This window comes from Chamaea fasciata, unplaced genomic scaffold, assembly GCF_029207755.1.
Source record: "Chamaea fasciata isolate MVZ Bird 193981 ecotype frontalis unplaced genomic scaffold, bChaFas1.0.hap1 SCAF_5, whole genome shotgun sequence".
Taxonomy (NCBI): domain Eukaryota; kingdom Metazoa; phylum Chordata; class Aves; order Passeriformes; family Sylviidae; genus Chamaea; species Chamaea fasciata.
The window spans coordinates 40,476,300-40,500,173 of record NW_027094090.1 but is presented as its reverse complement, the minus strand read 5'-3'; the positions used below and the strand labels follow the sequence as shown (position 1 = coordinate 40,500,173).

General features: G+C 36.9%; 1 protein-coding gene across 4 annotated transcripts in view; it reads right to left on the bottom strand.

Moving 5' to 3' along the window:
- The window catches only part of TMTC2 (transmembrane O-mannosyltransferase targeting cadherins 2), a 236,503-nt gene that overhangs the window by 73,057 nt on the left and 139,572 nt on the right, over positions 1 to 23,874 (bottom strand). For all 4 annotated transcript variants that reach the window (XM_066183320.1, XM_066183321.1, XM_066183322.1 and 1 more), the window contains 2 exons: positions 22,094 to 22,922; positions 7,445 to 7,559 (listed from right to left, as the gene is read on the bottom strand). In XM_066183320.1, the coding sequence (XP_066039417.1) occupies positions 7,445 to 7,559; positions 22,094 to 22,922 (944 nt within the window). The remainder of the gene's footprint in view (positions 1 to 7,444; positions 7,560 to 22,093; positions 22,923 to 23,874) is intronic.

The window sequence follows — 23,874 nt, the reverse complement described above, 5'->3', positions numbered from 1 at the left end:
CTTATCTAAGAAATTCCATTCTTATTTTAGTTCTGGAATGAATAATGTAACATATTGAGAGAAGTAATACAGTAATTGGTCAACTTTACCAGAACAAATTACTTTGGTAAGTATACAACATTTGTGGTTTTGTGCTTAAAAGAACTTTTATTTGCAATTATTACAAATTAATCTATTGCATTCACTACATGCTCTAGTACTGACACTTTTGATTTATTGCTTGAGACTTTGAGGTGCATTTTTTCTTAACTCTTCTTCTAAAAGACATTTTTATTTAAAAGCTGTTCCATTAACTGTCAGTCTGTCAGTGTGTGTTTCTCTCTCATATATATAACCTAAGCAGCTCAGATGAATGACTGAGTGCTGAATTCCACCTGATAATTAGTGTTTTATTTGTATTTGTTATGAGTTTGGGAGGAGAAAGAGAAGAAGAATATCGTAGCAAGGCATGAAACCGCCTCTTCTCCATGTGAAATTGTTCCTGATTGATCACTAGTTTTCACTGTAGCTTCTGGCAGTACAAACACTACTAGATTTCTGAGTGTCTAGTTCTAGTTTGAGATTAAACAAAGTCAGGAAAAAACTGACTTCTCTAGATGCAGTGAAAGAACATCCCTCAGCTGAAGTTCACACCTTGTAGGCACTGCAGTTCCAGTATCTCACCCCTCCCAGTGGCCAGGGCACTTGGCTGTATAAGGAAGTGTCCACCACAGCCAGGAGCAGATCTCTTCTTGACACACCCTTTGCTTCTTTGCTTACACTGCAAAATGATAACTGCTCTGTGGAGATTCTTGGCAAAGGGGAGAAGGAGCGGAAAGACCACAAAGGCACCAATACAGTGAGAAGCACTGGGCATAAGCCAGAGGTGGAGCAGATCAACTGACACATGCTGAGTATGTACCTAACTTTTGTGATTACAAAGACATAAAGCCTTCCTTTTTCCTTACTTAAGGATGAACAAAGGAAAGAACATTCTTGAAGTAAGTAAGTATGCTTGATACAAGAGTAAGTTCAAGTGATAAACTTGGATGAAGACCTCAAAGTCTTTCTGGCACTTTTAACTTTCTAAAATTACTAAAAATGCCAAACTAACTAAATAAAAAAGCCTAACCACCAAAATGCCCCCACAAAAAACCAAAATGCGGGAAGAGCTGCTTCAGGGTAATACTTCCAAAACTAATTATTCTCTGCAGCTCACCTTCCCAGTTGTAAGGCAGACAAATAAAAATGTTAAATGAAATATGCAACTTCCGCGCAAAGACGGTTTACTGACATAACTAGAAAAATGTGGCTTCTATAGTTTAGTAAGACAAGTACCATGAAAGAATAAATGAACATGAGGAAGATCTTCTCTACTGTGCAGGTGACCACAGACTGAAACAGATTGTCCGGAGAAGTTGTGGAACCTCCCTTATTGGAGTTAGTCAGAAATCTTACGGACGCAATCCTGTGCCATGTGCTCTGGGATGATCCTGTCTGAGCAGGGAGGTTGGGCCACATGACCCACTGTGGTCCCTTCCAATATTACATTCTTTCATTCTGTGAAATACGTTAAGATAGAAGTATTTGGAAAAGAAAGAGCTACTTAAACCATAGGACACACAGTGGACAGTTATAAACTGTCCTATAATTTAGGACTGATTAGGAGACAAGTTCTAACTGTCATAAGTAACAAGATTCTGGAGCCTCACAACAGGATTTTTTTTTTTTTCTGCCTGCATTACTTCTGGCTACTTTTACATGGAGTGCTAATAATTTATGAAATGGAGGATATGTGCTGATTGCTTGCAGGAGTAGCAGACTTCTCCAAGTGATTTAGAAAGCGGCTCAGAATCCTGTTTTTTAAATAGGAAAAAAATAAAAAGAAAACAAGAGAAGTAAGTTCTGGCTATTTGGAAATGCTGCATATCATTTCTGTAGATGGAATTGCTCATTTAGTTCATGCAGGGAAACATTTGCCCCCCAAAAGAGATGTTTGCAACTTTCTTGAGTTCTTTAAGCTGCCAACTTTAACCTATCTTGCTTCACCAACAATGAAAAAATCTTCCTGCCTTCCTCACCAGCTTTGGTTTTGACCAAAAGTCACTAAATACTAATGGCACAAAAACGTTTTCAAAGACAGTCACAGGATATAAATAAGCAGTAGATGGTCTATGGTCTTTCTCAAGTTTCATAATAATTTCTTCCTGTTGGTAGTCCTATTTTAGTCAACTGGGCTGCTTACAAAGCAAACTCCTCAGTGACTGAAACTGGCATAAATTGGCCAAGTACGATAAACAGAAACTGCAACTGTCAAAGCAAAGGTGTGTGTATTAGTGAAATATTTATAACACTCTCAACCAAGGTACAACATTGAAACAGTTTAATCAATTTTGTTTACTGATTTATAACAACTAACACAAGACCTGTTAACTATTACTTTGCCGTGACTGTGGTTCTTACGTGCCTCAAGCTACATTTACCCCATTGATTTCAAATGGGATTATCTACAAAGGACTACATCTACCAAAATGCTGCACTGACAAACAAAGAAAGGAATCGAAGAAAATCCTCTTTTATTCCCCACATAGATGTGTCTCCAGTCACACAGCAAGAGTGGATGTGCTTTGCCTAAGCCAACTCTTCCGCTGTCTTTTGCAAGACTAACGGGTAGAAAGGTAGGTATGGATGCTACCACAAAACACTCTTTTTTAATCAATAAGAACCCAAACATACAGAGAATAACCATTTCCTTTGCAGAACTCACTAAGTAATCTATCACTCCAGTAGTAAAAAATCTCCAAAATCAAAACTAAACAATCACCCCCAAAACAACCTCTAGTCTTTCAGACAGTGCAGTAAAACTGTTATGTTCTCCCAGATCTGGGGAAGAATTTCCCAAATGCAAGCAAATTGGTCAGCAAATATAGTCCCTTTTTTTTTTTTCTGTTACTGGTACAGTTTGGTTGGGAATACTACCCTTTCAGGACCACATCAACTTGCACAACCCCTATCTCCTTGACAGAGGGAGGGCTGCTATGAGGATGAGGTAGAGCACTGCTCCTGTTTTTCTCCCTTCTCTGGACAATGGGCAGTGCTGTGCTGTGTCTGCGGTCCTCAAACCAGAGGCCTATTCCCTTCTCATGTGCCCCAGCAGTGAATATAGAGAGCTGGACAGAACTTCCTACAATAGGGGTCTGTCTTGAAACTAAATGGCAGATGCAAACCATTATTTTCCTAATTTTATAAAATGGTGGAAGTCTATTTAAGGACTCTAAGTGCCCAGAATTTCATTTATTGAGACATGTAATTGAATAGTTAGGTCACTGAATGCCTTTCACCTCTCAATATGACTTTGAAAACTATCTGTAGTTCATATGGGCCCTACAAAGTGTCCCAGAGCAGAGTTTTGCACTGCAGGAAACCACGAGTCACCTAAGTGAACTTTAGGTGCTACCTCAAGAGCCAGTCTGACAACATAACAAGATTTTATGAAGACATCTTTGGTTACAGCAAGACACAAATTTTAGCTGACATCTTTGACAGAGGAAGAACTAGCTGGCCAAACAGAGATTAATTCCAAACAGGTTTGCAACAAGTTTGCATTCACAGCTAAGAAAAACAATAATCAAGTACTTAGACACCAGATGACACATCTTCTTTGCTTTTTAACTCAACATCCTAAATGATAAAAACTCCTGGACTATCAAGGAAGAGGAATCATAACCTCGACCTGTTTCCTACTAGGTGGTTGCTGTAGGAACTTTGTCTGGGGAAGGTTCAACCACAGTTCTGCACAAGTTTGTAGGTCAGTCTGCTTTTAGAGTTTTTTGTCTCTGATAAGGAGCTTTTTTCGCTAGCATCCGTAAAAGGCAGGGAAGACATTTTCCAACATATAAGCCTAACAACATATAAGCCTTGTCCTTCCAGACAAGGAAGAATTTTACTTATATTGATTTTTACCTAAGGATGCAGAGTCAAACTTTGCTTGTAAAACACAGCAATCCTAGACTTTCCAGTATAGGTAGTCTTCAATAGTGGCTGAAATTTCTAACAGAAACATTAAAAAATTTCTGCATTTATTGATATAATACCATAAGTTTTCCAATGTAAAGTTTATGGAAATTCATAACTCAACCTTATTCAAGGAAATTAAATTATTTGAATAATGAACTTGCAAACAAAGTCCTGTATCAGTACAGGCAAAATGAGATACTTCAGGAGAGAAGAAATGGGATGGCTGATTACTAGAAAATCATCCTTTATAGGGCACTGCATACTCCAAAATTACAGCATTTCAAACAATTAGTATAATTTTAAAGGAATATTCAATATCTATGTTGGATTGAGAACATGAGAAACTAAAGGTAACATAGATTACTAATGTGGATGACAAAAGAATACTCTAAGCAGAGCCAGACCTAAACACAAGTGAAATAATACATGCAAAACTGTCTTTTAACTGATAAACAATTTTACTTTAGACACTAATGATAAGAAATTTGAAACAATACAAAAAAAGACACAAGCTTTAGGTAATAATCATTAAGGTAACAAAGACTGAAAATCCAAAGCAAACTAAAATAGCTTGTTTTTAATCTAGTGAACACTGCCTTGTTTGAAAGAATAAACTATCATTTCTCTACAGCTCTGCCCTTGGTACTTCACAGTATTAAAATATATGGTTTTCTCAGTTGAAGAAAAGCAGATAAAGATAGGTCATTTTATGCTGATTTATGAAATCTATGAAATTTAGTTGAAATCAGCAGAGCTGCATAGCTGTGAGAACACAATTATAACACGTTCATAATTAGGTAAACATTCAAATGTAGATTATGTAGTTATGTATTAATGTATTTTAATTTTTTTAAATGGCAAAAGCAGCTGTAACTCAGAGCCATAAGGTATAAGTCAAAAAACAAAAATACAGCACTGAATTCAGCCATTCATCTAGTCTGTTAAATTCTTTGGATTTTAATGCATTAGTAGTCAACTTCTAAGCTAACCTCACATTTAATTTTTTTTTGAAAAAGAAGAGATCAAGCACTTCTGTTTATATAGTTTCTCTCTTTGTTATCTATTAAATTGTGAGTTAAACCTTAATAATTTGTGCTTGAGCAGAGAGCACTTGGATTTGTTATGGCTATGAGTGAACACTGAGTTGCACATGCCAATAAATTTGCATCAAATACTGAGACATAGGTGCTTAGAAACAATAATGAACATGTGAAACACATACAGTGCTTCTAAATAACTGTAAAGATACTTTTTTCCTGGAGTTCTATGGAGTGGCTGTTTTTGTTTCAAGGGCACATACTGAAAACCAGAAACTGCAAAACTGACTGGTCTCTTGTAAGCACATGTAAGACACATTTTCCATTACAGAGGGTTTTTGTAAAAGGCTCACACAGAACTAAATGCCAAGGATGGGTATAATTTGCAAAGGAGTTCTTTAGGATTTGTGCTTAAAAGAATTGATTCATTTGTGTAATTTCAAAGGACACTTCATTTACCATCTATTTTTCACGTTGGATATTGAAGCATTCAATACTGAAAAAGCCTACAAAAAGAAAAAATGATGCAAGCTTTTTCAACTACTGTTGAATAACTGAAGGTTTTGTAAAGCTTGTTTAAAAAATAAAGGATTCTATTTTATTCAATGCAGTAGTAGAAAGGCTAAGAATTAAACTTTACTTCTTATGCCTTGTATATTCCAACCAACATTTTAGTTAAAATCCTTCCACACAAATTCAGTAGAATTTCAAAAACTTTTTTGTTCAACAGCGATGAAGGTTTATAGACATATATTTTGTGTATCAATGAAAAACTGGAAGGCTAGCAGCTTATTCTGAGAACAGCTAAAAGACTGAAATCGGATTTCTTTTATGTCCCTGTCTTTATCATCCAACCCCCCTTTTCTCTTCTTACCCCAGTATTAACTTCAGCTTCTCTCTACAACACAGTAAGAGACAAAAGTACTGTGCAGGCATACAAAAATTTAACAGTTATAATTTTCACCTTCAAAACAGTAGCATATAGGAAATACACATGTATCAATCTTGTCACTTTATTTCATACAATTGTCTGCTGAGTTCAGAAGTTATTTTTTAAATGTGAGCAGAAGATTCCTCTTAAAAATTCATTTTTCATATTCCTCACTGCCTAACAGAGGGAAATTCTGTGCATACATGTATTTGTGAAACTAAATGATTAGTAAAAATAGACATATTATGGAATATGGATTTCATTTTGGGACAGGAATTCTATCATTAAATTATTTTGAGTTTCATTAATTCAATTCATTTGCTTAACTGAAAGGGAAATTAATGACATGGTCAACTTCCTATTAAAACGAGGAAAAATTAATAAAAAAATACTATTATGGTAAACATCATTTTTATATATTATAAGCAGACATTTTAAACTGGACTTACAGGCAGAATATTATTTTTTGATTGACAGATTGATTTGAAGAGGCTTAATACTTGAAGGCAGTTTTTGCAGATTTTATCTTACAGTCACACTTCTCTGCTGCATGCAGGATATTACCTTCAAGTGGCTACCTATGGAATGGTAGTCACCCGGATTCTGTCCTCCACACACACCACGAGGCAAGAGCATATGGCTGGTGGAGGTGACCAGCTCCGGGTGCAGCAGAGCCCCACTCGGAAGGCTTGTGCTAGCTGGGTCATTGCAGGAGGGGGAGGAAGGGCCAGGGCCAGCAGGACAAGCAGTGCTGAGTGGGGCCCAGGGGCAATGCCCAGCTGGGACAGCCAGGGAATCAATCCCTCCCTGATAGGACACACAGCACCATCCCACCTCAGTGCGAAGTTTGGCATGATGCTTGCTTCTTGTCTCCATGATTTGGTATGTTAATGAGATGGGAAATCTTTTCCCCTGATGAATAATTATTTTGATGCTCATGATATTTATCCTCTTACTCACCTACAACAGGGTTCAAGTAATTAAACTTTATTTAACCTATGCTGCTCTGAAGTCAGTCACAGGAGAAAAGTAATTTGCTGCTTTAACATTCCAGACCTCTGGAGCTAACAGAAGGGTATTGGCCTATGCCCAGAAGTGCTTACACTCACTCTGCCCACCAAGTGTTATTCAGACTTAAAAAAAGAAGTCTAAATAACACCTCACAATTTGAGTCTCAAACAGATGAAGGGCTCCAGCTCACAACTCATCTATTGGTACTTTGTTTAGTGTAGGGGTTTTTTTCTTCTTTTGAAGCAAACAGATTTGTAAGTTTACCTTGTCCATATCGACTACGTGAATATACAATAATAATGACCAAGAAAAAATCCTGTTCACCCCATAGTTTAAGGAGCACAGTTAATGAAATGACTATTACAAAGCAATAAATAACATCATCCCCATTTCCAGCAAGTAAATCAGTAGCTGTATTCACAACAGGTTTCAAAGACAATTCAACCCCAGAAAAGTCACACATACTTACAAATTATAAAGCATATCAGCCATGTTGCTGCGGTAGTACAAGGCATTTCTATAGGCGCTTTCAGCTTCAGAAATCTTGCTCTGGCTCTTGAGAACATTTCCAAGGTTACCCCACGCTGTCAAGAGGAGAAAACAGTATTCAGAAAGAGCTACAATCCAATTACACATGACAGAGTATGCAAGTATCAGGAAGTTTCTCAGGGAGACAAATCCCACAAAGAAACTATTTTTATGGAACAGGAGGGGAGGTTGGTTATTTTTTTTCCCCCAGCACTCTGGTTCTCTGCATCTTATTGTGAGACTCACATTTCATAGAGGTGATTTACATGCACTCTGCATGCATATAGCTTTCGGGTGGGAAAAGGAAGTTTTTTACAAAAATATGTCTCTAGAAATTACTGTAACAAAGGGAAAGGACCATTTTATTTCATAATGTCTATAAATAAAAATCTCCAGAGTCAAACGTGGAACTGAGGCATCTTTCTAGTTTCGACTTTTTTTTTTAAGCCTATTGACTGTAAACAGCAAGAAAATTTTCCAGACTAGACATAATCCTCACTGAAGTATTAAAGTCTGACACATGACACAGGATTGAAAGAACAGTTAGGTAAGTAACTAGGATTAAAAATATGACATATGGATATACACATACTACCCAGATCACTAAAATGCATTTTTTTTCTAGTAGAAAAACATTTGGTCCCTTTCCACACAATTTATTATGTTACACAATGTGCTTTTATAGCCCATCTATAAAGGAATTGAGGTAAAAAATTGTTTAAAGCTCCACATGTGTTCCCTTTGCAGCTTTGTTGAGTGGCACAAAAGCTACTTAAGAAAGGAATTGGAACTAACATTTTATGAAAACACAACCTCTGCTACTCAGGATTTAGGAAGCTAATTTAACTGGCATTACAATTACAGTGTGTGCGAACATGAAAACTCCCCCAGATTATGCTTATAAATGCAAAGTTGTTTCATAAAAACGTTCTACTCCTACTTTTTTAAGTGAAAGAAACCAATGGAAAGATGATGTGACCTTTCCACCAAACACAATATCCATCAGGACATTCCTCCCTCCAGATGCACTTAAACATTAGCTTAAGTAGCAACTAACTCTGATACTTCAGTCAAGCCCTTTTTTCTTCCAAGAATTTGCATCAGTTCTGACTAATGCAAAATTTCAAGGTAGTTTTAATACAACACTGCTATGCAAGTTGATAACTGAGATAGGCATTTCTTTTCCCCAGAAACTGCATCACCTTCAAGGTGCTGTGGTTTGCTGCAGAACCATCCTACCACAGGGATGGAAAGAGCAGCAAACACAGCATTTCCTCTGAGCAGAACAAACTAGTCATCGATGGGAAAAAATTAATAAATTCATTTAGAATTCATAAAAACCATGTCATTCAACTGAAAACAACATACTCTGTAAATCAAAGAAACAAAATATATGCAATATTTCCATAAGAAAAGAAACTATTGCTTCAGTGAGTCAATTCATTTTAACCTAGTATTTAATAAGAAATAATTTATCAATATTTATTAATCAATTAGTCAATAAAAGTCACAAAATTTTCCATCATTTTGAAATACAGCTGCTAAAACTATTCTCAGGTTCACTCAACTTTTACACTTGGCTAGCACATGTGCAGATTTCTGTAATTTCCCCATTACTGCTGCTCTTCCCTTTTTACACAGAGAAAACACTTTGGAAGTACCAATGAAAGTGACTAGCCAGACTGTAGGCATTAACCCTTGGAAGAAAAACACAGACTTATATACGATTTTTTAAATTAATTTGTGAAAATGTAGCCTTATTTTGCTTCTGTAGTAAGCGAGCATCCAGTTTCCCATAACTGCATGTTCCATATAATCTATAGGGACTTTTGTTTTCACTCTAATCTCCCATAACAGATCATCACATCAAATGACCATCTGAGCTATTGATAACAATTTCCTGCCACACAGTTATTTACTCTCAACCATTCTGAAGCTCAGTAAATGAAAGGATACATAAAAGGATGATTCAGTTCATCTTTTCATCTGTTAGACTGGAAAAACACTGTTAAAATTGTTCAGTGTAATAGTTTCTCCTCTACATTTCATGCAATAGGCTCTAATAGTTAAAATAACTGTTAGAGTAATATTTTAATTTGCATTTTGCAAAATAATCTGTCAGGTTTTTAATATCAATAATTAATCTACATTATTTAGTTTCTAATTTATTCCATTTAGACTTTTGTCTAAACTTGTAAAACTGTGCATGATTAACCTTATGTGATGCACTAGAAGAAGTGAAAATAGCAGAAAAATAGCAAACATAAAACATAAGTGTTATATTAATGATAATCTGACAATCTATCATTAATGGAAACATGAAAACCAAGGTCTTTTCACTTAACCAAACTATATAGATTTGATATAAATATTCATGTCTATTTAAATACAGAACTAGTTAGAAGAATGATCTAGCTCTGGCTGGTGGTAAAGCAACATAGAACATGTATAGAGCTGATACTCATACACCCTAGAAGATACAAACAGCTGATATCTCAGCAACCACGTCCTCTTAGGCTTTGGTGCCTCAGGAAAAGAGGTTGGTGTACACACATGGAGAAGAAGCTACATGAGCTACTCAAGGAATTTTGCTCCTGCTTTGGCTTAAGTAACGCAACTAAGCTTCAGGGAAAAAAAAAACAAACCAACCACTACTTCAATTATTAACTTACATATCTTAAATAAATTTTTTTCTTCAAAACTGTAATAGCACTGGTTCAGCTATGGGAACATTCAGAAATAGAAAAAAGGTTATACCTAAGTGAATCCACATCCCAGTTAAAAGCCCACTCTATGACTCCAACTAAATTCTAGCACTCAACTATTTTCCATCTGTACATAGTAAGAAAAGAAAAATAAATATTCTTATAGGAAAAAGAAGCTAGGTCAGTAATTTAGAACTTAGATGGGATGTTTATTCCAATTACTCTTTATAAATTTTTTTCATATAATACCTGTATTAGCTAAGTTGCAAAAGGGAATGTTTAACATTCAGAAGATACTAAAGTGTATACATATATGCCACATTTTAGTCTTTAATTAAAAATTCAAATTTCCCCATATTGAAGACCCTATTTGCACAAGAAAAAAAGGAAGCTGTGAATGAAAGAGCTTTGCAATATTTACTTTTTGTCTGTTGCTTAATTCCCTGTCCACAAACAATGAGACCCAAACAGATCCAGATCTTTAAGAAATAACATTCCATCATAGCATGGGAACAAATGTAACATTCACATCTCACCTACAAAACAGTCAGTCCATTCGAATTTTATTTAACTGCTTAATTTTCCATAGATCATACTCAATATTAATGGGCATATATTAAAATTAAATCCATTTAATCACCTTTATTGCAAGTCAATTATAAACTGAAGAATATCCTAATGCTTGAGAAGTCCGACATTAGTTATATATCTTTGCAGGAAAATGAAAATTTTTAAAGGGATTTTGTTCTTCTGTTTGAGAATTTTAAAAAATAAATAGCAGAAGAAATTATGCAGCACTAAGTAGGAAAAAAACAGTTGTTAAAGTGTTATAATTTTGGCCATATGAAACTAGGCTTCTATTAACTTTAAAGATTGTATTTATGCTACCTTTCAGTGAGAGTAGGTCAAGTTCTCAGACATTCAATTGCTTTCAAAATGAAAATGAATATAGCAAATATTAGTTTCATGTTTAACATGCTCAACGTCTCAACTATCTCAGTGAAACTGACCACTAAGATTTAACAAGACTGAAAAATTCCAGGCTGGTATATTAAAGCTTCTCTAAGCACTTTCATTCTGGAAGAGTGAAAGAGAGCAGCAAAACAAGAACATTGTCTAATCTCATCTGCCTGGATTTAAGAAGCACATTTTCAAAAGAAAACTAGTAAACTTCCAGCTTGCCACTGAACTATGAAAACAAGTGAGAAACGGAAATGAAAGTGTACAAACATCTTCATTTAAATAAAATGTTCCCTTTCTACTGAATCAAAGATCATGCTATGCTACTCAGTGAAATGAAGATAATAAAGCAACGAAGTATCAGAGAGGAGCAGTCAGATGGGTTAAAAGCATGTATGCTGATTTCTTGATTCAAAAGTTTGCTTTAAAAAAAAAAATCACAAATCATTACCAAAGATAACACAAAGTACTAAATTCTGATTTCTACCTGGCACCCTCATATAATCCATGAAAAATTAGGTAATAATGAAATCTATTTTGAAACTTCCATTCTAATAATATATCTGTTGTCCAAACACGTCTGCTGAAACATGAAGAGGAAAAAATCCAACTAGAATTGCCTCTTAAATCACTCAAATACATCCTGGTAAACATTTAAAAATAACATGGCAAAGAGAAAGAAAATGCTGCCTTTCCTTGTGTGTTATGAAAACATACTTGAGAACTAATGAAACAAAAAGCAAGACTTCGAAAAACTTAATACGTAACATTCACTATTCCCAAGAAATTATTGAAGTTGGTAATACTGTTCTCACCTTACGCTATCAGACTTCCAAAGTTAATCCACAAATTGATGAATGCACTGAGGAGCGTGAACTAGATTATTATTTGAGTAAAACAAACTACTTGAACAAAGCCTGAAGTATTTAGGGAACAGCTCAGTAATTTGTAATCAACTTGTCAGCAGTTCTAAACTAGAGCCTTTAGTTCACAGAAAAATGCACATCAAGCCAAGAAAACCTCTATGGAGCTTTACAGATACTTGTGTATTATTTATTATTCTTTAGCTTGTGAAATTAGAAACAGCAGTTACAGTTTGCATCCCTTCTCTTTAAAATCCTTCCACATTTCTTCTGACTTGTCTGTGAAAAAGAAGTGAATGCATGACAACGAGAAACTCAGTTTTGTCCTTCAACAGGGTTTGAGGATGAAGCGATGCTGGTCCAGAAAGAAAAGCCTTCACTTTTTTACTCAAGGGGGAAACAGTTTTACCAACAGACGAATGACAGGCTTCCCCAAGAAAACTTCTGAAAGCTCAACTGCACATTCACAAAAACACAGTGAAAAGAGTTCAACAGCTAAAACAGTTTTTCTACAAGACAGAGCCATTATCACTCACAAAGACAGCCAGAAGATCAACTAGATCATGTTTATTAAGTGGTTTGAGAATGGAAAATTTCATCTAAATGCTACAGGTTGCTACTTTCAAAGTGGGACAGTTTTTTGCATAATTTCTGTACTATGGTTTGTATACGGTATTTATATTTTCCCTGTTATTTCAAAGCAATATTTTTTTAAAAAATATGCAATAAATTCACGCATATAATTTGCAATAATTTTCCTCTAAAAATTTCACCTGTTAATAGAACATTTTGATCAAGTTACCTCCTTTTACTAACACAACCACAAAATAGCCCAATTTCTTGTTTTCCTAAGGGATAATGGTTTCTACATAACCATAATTTATGTGTTTAATCTACTTTGCACATTCATTTTTTTTAATATCAGTGGGTACGTGATAATTTTGAGACAGACTGTGATAGAGACCTATCACCTCCTAATTTTTACATATTCTTCTATTTATTAAGGCTGTTATTTAGATCACTTGTTCAACAGTTCATTTGTTGATCAGATGCAGGTCTTTTGCAATGACAGCAGGTGAAAGAAAAACAGAATTGAAAACTATGCACTGCTTTGAAAGCTATCCAGCAACATGTCAGCATGGGTACTAACCAACCCACATTTGGCAGGCAGTGCTTTGGTTTTGCTTCTCAGTTCTGGAACCCTGATGCAAATGAATGTGAACGCATGTTCATCACTGTTCTACCGCTGATATACCCCCTTCACCCTCTATGTTACAGAAAATAAACTCTTCCTCCTTAAACGATAGCAGAGTGACTCTGGCAGCTCAATGAACCTGAGAATGAGACTGAGCAGCTGCTAGCGTTCTTTGGTTTCACCATTACCTACCACCCTACAGCCAATCAAGTTCTGCCGCAGCCTCCCCCATGCTAAAATGATTTTTGTGACGAGTATGGTAACAATCAGACAACTAAACTGATCCAAGTTAGGGAAAACAATGAGAAAAGGATGACCAAAGAATGACCTTTAACATCTCATCTACTCACTGTTCTGTTCACAGCAGAGCCCAGTCACACCTTTGCACAGCTTTGTTAGCGAAGTGTGCATTGCAAGTGTGTGAACGCTGTAAGACATTACTGACACGAGGTTCCCATTCTATGGAACTTCACAATGGTCAGGAACAGAGATGTTAACAGTGCTGACCTGAAATTCTCATTATATGAGGAACCGTATTTAATAGAGGCAATGGATATAAATCATGCAAGAAAATGAAACAAGGACAAAGAAGCAGAAAATTCACGTGGAAGAGGAGGACATATCTGGGCACCCCAGTCATCTCAAGATGAACCCCGAGGAACTCTTCAAAGCCTCATAGTGACTCAGACAAAGAGGTGACCATGTACTAAATTTGTCAAATTATATAATCTTATCAGCAGGCTCCTAAAAAAATTATCTAGGATACATTCAAATTATCATTTATGTCCCAAGTAATGAACTCCAAGCCAGCCTCTTGCAGCTATGGCAGGGTGCATTGAAATGTCAGCTCTGGTCCTCCAAGCTAAGAGTAGATAGATCATTGTGGGCTCCTTTCCAGAAAAGGGGAACAGTGAGCACAGTATCCTGGAAATATCCCAGAGGAACCACAGCAAGCAGAAAATCAGCATTTGGGTTCGTCAAACCAAGAGAATCTTCAGATGTGCTCAAATGACGTATCTCAGACTTGGAAAAGACAGATTAGTTCATAACCAGGTAGCAGGCTTTTCATAACATTTTAAGTTGTCTGGTTTTGTTTGTTTTGCCTTAAATCACTTAGAAAGCCAAGACAAGACCCTACGAAGCTTTGCCAGCTGATTCATATGCCCATTGGTATGGAAATATAGGCGGCAGGAAGGAAGGTAGGTCATAAAATTACCTCCTTCATTTATCAGTGAAACCAATTAGAGACACTATAACTATTAAGTAACATCTTTAATGGTCCATATTCAAAATACCTTCTGTATTTTAAGATCTCAAAGAAAAGTTCAGTGTGCTAGAGCATATAAGGAAAGAGAAGGAAATGGCATTGAGAATTCAGTCATTCTATTTCATGATCTTTTCTACAATTTAAAACAAAACTATATGCAAGGCTCTTGTGCATACTGTAGTTGCATCAGCTATCATTTACTTCTTGGATGCATGAAGATTGGCAAGGATGACAGTTCAGGCTTAAGTAACAAAATCCCCATTCCAAATTCCATCCAGTTCCAAAGGAGGGGTATTTGAAGGCAGGAAAATGATGACATGTAATTCATGGCAAAAAAATTAAAATAAAGAGGAATTTTTCCAAGTTATCATATTTTGAAAAAAGGGAAGATAACAAAACAATTGGATGATAATCTAATATAGTTAAACAAACATGCTCAGCTTGACACACTATCAGGTAATCTCATTTTCCTATAATTAAAAATAACTTTCCCTGTGAAAAAAATCCTCAGGGTAATTCTTCAGAACACACAAATATAGACCAAAGGTCACTCTTTTAATCAAACTGAAAAATAAAATCTATCATTTTCTGGTTAGAAAAAAAACCCCAACCCCCCCCCCCCAAAAAAAAACCAAAAAACAAACAAAAAAAACACCAACAACACCACAACTTATGCCATTTTGCTTGATATGCTACAAAAATTCATCTTGCCAAAGCTGATTTGACTCCTTGACTGGGCCTGTTTGGGTTTTTTTCCCTACAGTGTAGTTTTTAGCCCAGACGAGCTTCTTGAATGATTTTGCAGAGTACCTCAGGGAAGACAGGAGAAGATGTAACAGTTGGATTGGCCCATATCTCAATGTCTCATGTTTGTTCCTTTAAAAAAGCCTAACTATTAGTTAATACTAGTTTCTTTCCTATCCCCTTACACTTTAAGATTCACACTTTAAGATTGGAGATACTGTTGTACTATTCTCCAAGGGAAAAAGAAAAATAAATCCTTGTTTCCAGACCTCTACACACATATAAAGGAAGAATACCAGGCTTTTTCATATGCTGCTGAAGAAGCAGCACATCCCACACTGGGTTTCAGAGGAAATTACAGCACTTCTAAAGAACTGGAAGAGAGAACACTCTTACTGCAGAATAAATTCAAAGTTTGAACTGAACTGTACACCACTTTCCTTCACCTCTCCAGCATATTTGGCATAACCAGACTGTTTTGCTGAGGGTGGGTTGCCTGTGGCATGCTCAAATGCCCGAAATAACTATGGCTGCTCCCCAAACAATTTACAAATGACCATTCCTTCTACATTGTTTCATCATCCAGAGCGGCGCTACCATCCGTTTAGAGAGCCCCACACTATTTTCAGGGAGTAGATTTTTTGTTTAACTTTCAAACAATTCTATGTGGTTCATTTGAGCTAACACTTTTAAAGCTGTGTCCTAGTTGTGGCCAGGACAGAGTTAATTTTTTTACAGGAGCCAGGCAAGCTAGTGCCTGTAGTAGTCCTAGCTACCCCAGCAGGTGTGGCCAGACCAGAAGGTTATTCTCCCATCACTTGCAAGATCTCTCTTCCAGTCAGGGGAGAAAGAGAGCATTTGGGAGAGTCTGGGTGGGGACACTGATTTAAGTAGCAGTATTCCTAAACCACAATATGCTTTTAAGAGTCGTGGATATAAAAAGTATTTCCAATTTATTTTAAGGACTTTGAAGAATCCTGTAGAACATTCATCCTTCAAATTCTGATGTTTTTGTTATGATTTATTAAATTTATCATATTATTTCCTGCATGATTCATATATAGCAGACTTGTATGGCCATATAACATATTATAAATGATATTTTTCATGTGCAATTCTAACCTATGATTTTGTTACCTAAATAAGATCATTGCATCTGCCATAGAGTAGCTGTTACAAAGGTTCTTACTGGTGGCTGGAAACATTTTACACCATTGAAAGATGATATACCTTAAGGTAATTTCTTTAAAAAGTAGCTGAAGCTGAAAATTATTATAGAAGTCAAGGAAAATATCCATGCAACATTAAGTCAAAAAAGACTAAGTAGCAGAAAGTTCTGGCAAAGATATTGGGAAAATGGATGATTACTTGCTATTACATTTCTCTGACAATTTCTAAAAACATTAACTAAAAAGACTGTCAAGAATCACCATAATGACTATATATTCTGATATATATTTATCAATTGGTTTAGGAGGGATATTTATACTGCCATGAATACAGAGACACTTTAAAACAACCATGAATCATTAAAAAAAATTAATTCTAATATCTTATGGTAATAGGTAATACGAGTTCCATTCCAGAGAGGAAAATTGAGATTAAAGCAGTCTGTTCAAAAACTAAAGAAGAGTTCATTAGCAAAATTAAAACTAACTCATGAAAACCTAACTCCAGATGGTATGCTCATATCACTGGTATTTCTTAACAGTGATAATATGCAAAAGTTTTAAGTGTATTTATCAGGAGGTTTTATATGTTTAAAATCTGATGTTTTATAAGGCAATCTGTGCACTGAAATCGCTTTCTCTCTCAAGCCTTTTTCTCCCCAAATCCACATTTTCTATTCAGTGCAATGTTATATTAATCACACTTAATTTTATTATTATTGACAATAAATGAGCCAAAGGAAAAAGAAATAACTACTGTACAGAGCAGTATTTTGGGCTGTTGGGCCAAAAATGAGTTGGAGCTTTACTGACAAGCTACAAGCTACATATAAAAAACCTGAATATATGCACTAAAACACTGAAATGCAATCACAAATGCTCAAACTATTTTTAAATGCCCAATGTGGTATTTATTAGAACACACACTGCTATATTTAGGTGGTATAAAAAAAAGTGTAGGGAACAACAAGCTGTGTCAGAGCAATACCTATTGAAAGCTCTAAAGGTATTAGAGGAGATCTTGTCAGCATAATGTAAGCTCTTAATGATAAGCATATATGAAGAATGCTGTACCTTAAAATATTTCATCTCCTTTTGTTTCCAGTTATCAGTAATGATACAAGAATAATAATAATGGAAAATAATGTTGTATTGCATCTTTTTTTTTGTTTGTGGGAAATATGGCTTCTCTACCTAGCTTAGTACAAAGTATAGTAACTTTTTCCTCACTGAACTGTTAGCTGAATTTCAGTTAAGCATCCACTTTGGGTAGCAAGTCAACGATTTCCTGGAAGGATCCTCAAAGCCTACTTACAAATGTAATGGCACCAGGAAACTAAAATTTCATCAGTAAACATGACCAAGCAACGAATACCTCTATCAGTTTAAGCTTCTCTATTTTCTATTTCTTCAATCAATGTCTGTAACCAGGCACAGGAAATATATCATACTGATCTTTGATGTTCAGATGTGGGCTGCAAGGTACGAAATGGCCCAGAGGAAGATTATGCTTTTGGAAGCTTATTTTTGACACCATAAGGAAAACTAGAGTTAGTGAGCCATAATAAGCACAATTATTTTGTGTGTCATTACAATTTTATATTAAACACAAGGTAATCATCACCATAGAATGACCCTCAGTCTAACTGAAAAAGACGTGATAGCTACAACCCGCTTTTAATTTTTTTGTTTGTTTTTACATTTTGAGAGGCTTCCTTTGCTATAAAAGAACATTTGGATAATGAGAATGGTTTCATATCAGTTGGGCTGCTCATTAAGTTGAAGGGGGAACAGAGAAACACTTGTGTCTTTCCCTCCCTGCGATCAAAACATGCATACACCCACTTCAGAATCCATAAACTAAATTCGTCAGTCTTGCATATTTCTGCCCCAAGTGCTGACAAATGCCAACAAGGTACTGCTTGGATCACTTTAAAGTTATTTGAAATACTAGTCATAACCCAAACAGCAGAACAAGACCAGTAAAGATGCAGCCGAGGCATCCTAAGGCCACACGAGGATTCCTTCAGCAAAGGATGGCAGCTGCCTGTCACACACTGAGGCAGCCAGTAAAGCTGGCAATCACAGGGTAGTTTGGAGGCAACTTCACCACCTTCTTTTCACTTGACTCTCCCACGGTGCATTTTCAGGTTTTCTAGAGATAATCCATGCCACACGATTTTGAGTATTTTTTCCACATTGTCAGTGCTTGACAAAAACAGCCTGGAGAAATGTAAACTGCAGAAAGGCTGTGGCTGCCTGCAGGAGTAGAGGCTTTCTCACCTGCGGCAGAACACTACCCTCTGGACTGCCTGCAAGGTACCCCTGAAGGGACCAGAAGAAAGTACCAGTCAGGTGATCATCCCCCATTTCTTCACTGAGCACTGAAGATGGAGAAGCTGCTGAGCATGTTTGCCTGCAAGTCCCACAGCAGCAGATGAGATTATAATCTTACACATATCACAACACAGAGGACATGATAATAAACCCTCACCAAATGAGGTAACTCCACTTCCAAGGCAGTTCAGACACATTAGTACACAAATGCACCCATGCTGAAAGCTTGCCTTGCAAACGCCCTTATGACTACTGCACATCAGATCAGTGTTGCACAGCATCCAGAACAAAAGACTCATCTTTTTGCTTTAGTAAAGCTGGTCTTCATAGATTTCTATTTCTTTATCGGTTTCCACACTGTGAGCTTTTGAAGGGATACCTCATTGCTTTTTAGATTATGACAGAAGCAGCTCTTGTTCAGAAGAAGCTCTTTGCAGGAGATGAGAGAAAGAGCAGAACTACCATGGAAAATGATCCTGCAGCTCCACATTTTTCAGAAGAAAATACTATTAAGGAGAAACTTGCTAACAAGTTGAGGAAAGCAGAGAAATGAGGAGAGACAGCCTCTTCTTAGTAGCCTAAAAATAAGGAAAACACTTCTCCACTCTACCATTTGACTAAGCCGCCCATTGTCCCAATATCTCAATAGCCTATTTAGCACTAGCATTCATAAAACTAGAAAAAAAGAGGCAAACAAAAAAAAAGTTGTTTTTTCTATGTCAACATCATTTAATTACTGAAGAGCAGTTTGAATTGTTGATCACCTAATACTTTGGCAGGATTGGCAGCCAGTATAGTCCAGTCAGGCTTGCCTGACTATATGAGAAATAGAAAATAAAATTAGCATAGTCAAAGCCAAGGATAATCTTAGAAATATTCACAATAATGAATAGAGTTGGGTGACAGGTTGCATTAGCTAGGGGTTTCTTATACCCAGCCTTGTTACAATGTGTGTGGGCTAGTAAATACTCAGCAGAAGTTTAACAGGATATTTTAAGCAGATTTATTTAAGTCAGCTCAGTCGTATCTATATCATCACACTGACATACTGTCTTTGCTTTTACACATCTTACAAGATGCTTAATGTCAGCTTAAACACCAAGAAACCAGAAGATCATACACACACAAATCTGTGCACACTGAGATGTGTATGATGAAAATAGCTCATCCTGTCTCCTGGGAGCATAATACCCAGTAGTCTAATTTCCAGACAATGCTGCAGCCAATCCTACTATTGGGCAAAAAATAGGATAGGGTTTTTTTGTTCACAAAATTTGGCTCATTGCAAGCAGAAAACTATTAATGTCTGGGGATCTCCACCAAGGACAAAAATGGAATATGTATTAACTGATCAAGTGCATACACACTCTTCTTTCCAAGGAATTCCAGTGTTTTAATAATACAAGTTTTATGTTGTCACTAAACTTGTAAGTCTCCGAGCTTCATATAATCACTCTGGTGTGCTGGCTCGCTGTCCTGGGTTGTAGTATAGGATGTGCACAAAGTATTCTATCACCTTCTTCATGAACTGTTGAATCCAGGTGGGGCAGTGTTTTCCCAGACCCCCTCCCTCTGGGCCATTATCTTCTGTTAATGGCCCATCAATGCCTTGCCCATGACTCACAGATAACTCCCTCCAGGAGCTATCTCTTTAATGGGCCATCAAGGACCCCCTGCATGACTCGTCATCCCATTGTGAGATGCTCTGCCCAGGGGGAGGAACAAAGCAATCTCACCTAAATATAATCTGGGGTTTGGGACAGTACAAGCAGCCCTTACCCACTGGATTCCCAGAGGAACAGAGCTACCAGACCTTTCTACAGGATTGCTGCTTCAGGAAGACCACCTCATCTGGACTGCTTCCATCATTCTGCTCAGGTTGTATTCTGACTCTGTCAGTGGTCTTTTGTTTTATTGCATCTATTTTATTTTACTTTTTTTTTTCCTTTCTTCCTAATAAATTATATCTCTGACTTGGAGCCTCTCATTTGTTTTGCTTTCAAACCACTACACTCACTGTTCAGTTACTTCATTTCTTGCTCTCCTGTGCTAGTTTTGGAAAAAAAAAATAAGGCAAAACAAACAGGATGTGCTTGTTCACAATTAAAAAACGTCACTTACTGCAGCAACCAAGTTCAGTAATTTTCCTAGGGTGAGAAAGGATATGAAGAAGAGTTACAAAATCAGACTGACAAACTACTAAAATGCTGCTTTGCTAGGCATTTTATCTGCCAAATCTACTTTTTCACTCACTATCAGTTCACAGTAACCACCTGCATTTGCCTCTTACTATCACAGCTTTTAGACTATGGCATGATATAACTAACCAAAATGCACAACTCTATCAGCAATGACTTCGAATCATATAACGGGTTTCTGAGCAAATGACTGAAAAAGCTTGAGTATTCAAGTGCTGTCAAATTTTTCTTTCACAGACAGGCAAAGCAATCAACTAATCCCTTCTCACTTCTGATGAACTGTGAATAAGGAAGGCTTAGTCAATGTCTATATTGCACTCACAGGTGATATTTTGACCATTCTCAGATAAACTTGCATGTGTGCCAGGAGCAGTACAACCAGGCAGCATGGAGTTCAGGATCCAAGCTGGATCTGCCATACAAGCTTGAAACCACAAAGCCACAGCTAAACATTGTTACTGATACCTAAATTAGCAGGTTTACTGCCTGTTCAGATATGTTTATACTAGCTGTAGTCACATCTCATTACAGCATAGATAAAACATGAGACGTGGCTGGGCAACGTTACAAATAGCTGATATTTTCACATGAACAGGAAGACATTTGACAATAACTCTTTACAGTACTCGTAGGCAGGGGGAATTACAGTCATTTCCTTGGCTGAATTATATGACTTCATTTCCTTATTTTTATTATGTAGCATTGACGTTATTTGCATCAGATGGAATAAGGGAACAGCAGTGCCCTGATGCTGTCCTTGACTATTTATTTTCTAATCACAGAAAACAGAACATTTGGTAAACTAACGCAAAATCTTCGTTAGCATGCTATATACCAGATTCTAAATGGAAAAACACCAGGGTGGTCTCTATAATACTAATAATGCATCTTAAATTTCAAATTACAAAACTAATAACACTGAAGAAAGTATCTCCTTACCTTAGGGTCTCCTTTTCTCCATGTTAATGCCAAACCGGTAACACCTAATCAAAACACATTTTTGCTTTCCCCCATTTTGACAAATGCACATACCACTGCTACTTGAAATGATATTTCTTGAAGTATCCTCTTCAGATGTAGCTAGTAAAATCAGACAACTCAAAGGCAAAGACAGGAATAAGTAAAGCATTCACCATAAAGAGCAAAAATTACCTTTAGCAGGGTTTACTTTTATCCCTGACCTATACAGCATCTCCTCATTCTGCCAGTCCCCATTCCTGACAACAGTCTTGAGTCCATAGAAAACAATTAATGCAGCAGTGGAACAAAAAACCAAGTTCTTCAGAAAGCGCTTTTGGGCTTTGACGTAAAGGGCCCTGACACCTACTGTAACCAGCAGGCAGAAGCCCATACTTGGAACATACAGCACACGCTCTGCTATTACAAAGCCAACATAGAAAAACAGGTTTGTGGCAGGAACGAAGGGCACTATTAACAAAGAGAGAGAGAGAATGACAATGTTCTCGGTTGAAGGAAGCTGCAGTTTCTGAATTTCATGCTTTTTTAGGCCATTCTCTTCTTTTGATGCAAAGCTTGGCTTCACCTCCAGTGTCTTGTACTCCATCTCTGGGTGGCAGCTATGCCCATTAGCATTTTGTTTGCCATTCATTACAGTTTTCCCATTGCATTCTCTCTCATTGCTGGAGCCCTTCAAGCTAAAGTAGGCAAGGAGGAGGAGTCCTGTATAGAAGGCCACAGTGTGTAGATTCCTCCAGTCGCTGACTGCTTTAAGAAGAGGCACAGCATCCATAGACCAGTCAAAGCTGAGGGTATCTGGGCACAGCAACAGCCAGAGATTCTTGGCTGGCAAGTAAAAGAAGGTCAGGGTACGTGTGAGAAAACTGTCTGAGTCAGCTGCTGGATTGTCAGAATTAGAAAAACTTGGGGGCTTGTTGCCCATCCAGTATAAGCGAACACCCAGCAGTGCAGTTCCCCAGGAGGTCAATAAACCAATGCTGAAGAACAGGGTCAAATTCTTTTTCTGCAAAAAAAAAAAAAAAAAAGCATAAATCAACACTAGCTATTTAGTTGTGGAAATTATATACAAAAAAGAACCAAGAAAGTATCTGATAGAATTTTTTTTCAGTAATGGAAACAAACACAATAGATCTCCATCCCTGACATTTGGATCACGCCATGCTGGAGTACATTGTTGACTACAGACTAAAGAAACTAGCTCTTTCATTTAAGCTGTATCAAGAATGCATCAGAGATAAGCCTTCAGGTATTTTAGGGCTGTCAGTCCTTGCTTAAGATTTAGCAGTGTCATGCTCTGGAATCTCTTATTTTAGAGGAATTTATAGAATCTTACATTAGTTCCTACATAACCTCCCAAATCATTTTTCTGTTTCTGGCTGTGACCAAAACATTAGTTTGCCTCAGCTAGACTTAAAGTCTAAAGGATGTTCCAGTTCCATTTTCCTCAATCAAAGTCTCTCCCAAGGCATTTCACTAGAGAACTGATTAAAATTTCCAAGAAAGCAAGAGAGGAAAACAGACACAGATTCCATATTTAAGTGTTCTAGCTACTACCTATCAACTACAGTGATCACTTGCAGCCTTCAGATCTACCTACTACTGAAAGTCCCACTTCATTTTCCATAAAACACAAAAAGCTTTGGTTTTAAGTTCACCTCCGTATGAGGAAGGGCTTCTTCACACTGAGAGTGGGAGAGCACTGGAACAGGCTGCCCAGGAATGCTGTGGATTCTCGTTCTCTGGAGATACTCAAAACTCACCTGGATTTGTTCCTGTACAGCCTGCTCTAGGTGACCCTGCCTTGGCAGGGCGATTTTAACTGGATGATCTCCAGAGGTCCCAACCCTAACAATTCCATGATTCTGTGATCTCAGAGCCAAACAATACATGGGGGTTTTTCTTCAAGCACGCCATAATAAGCACTGCAAAACCTTTCACATCTTCATATGCATCTA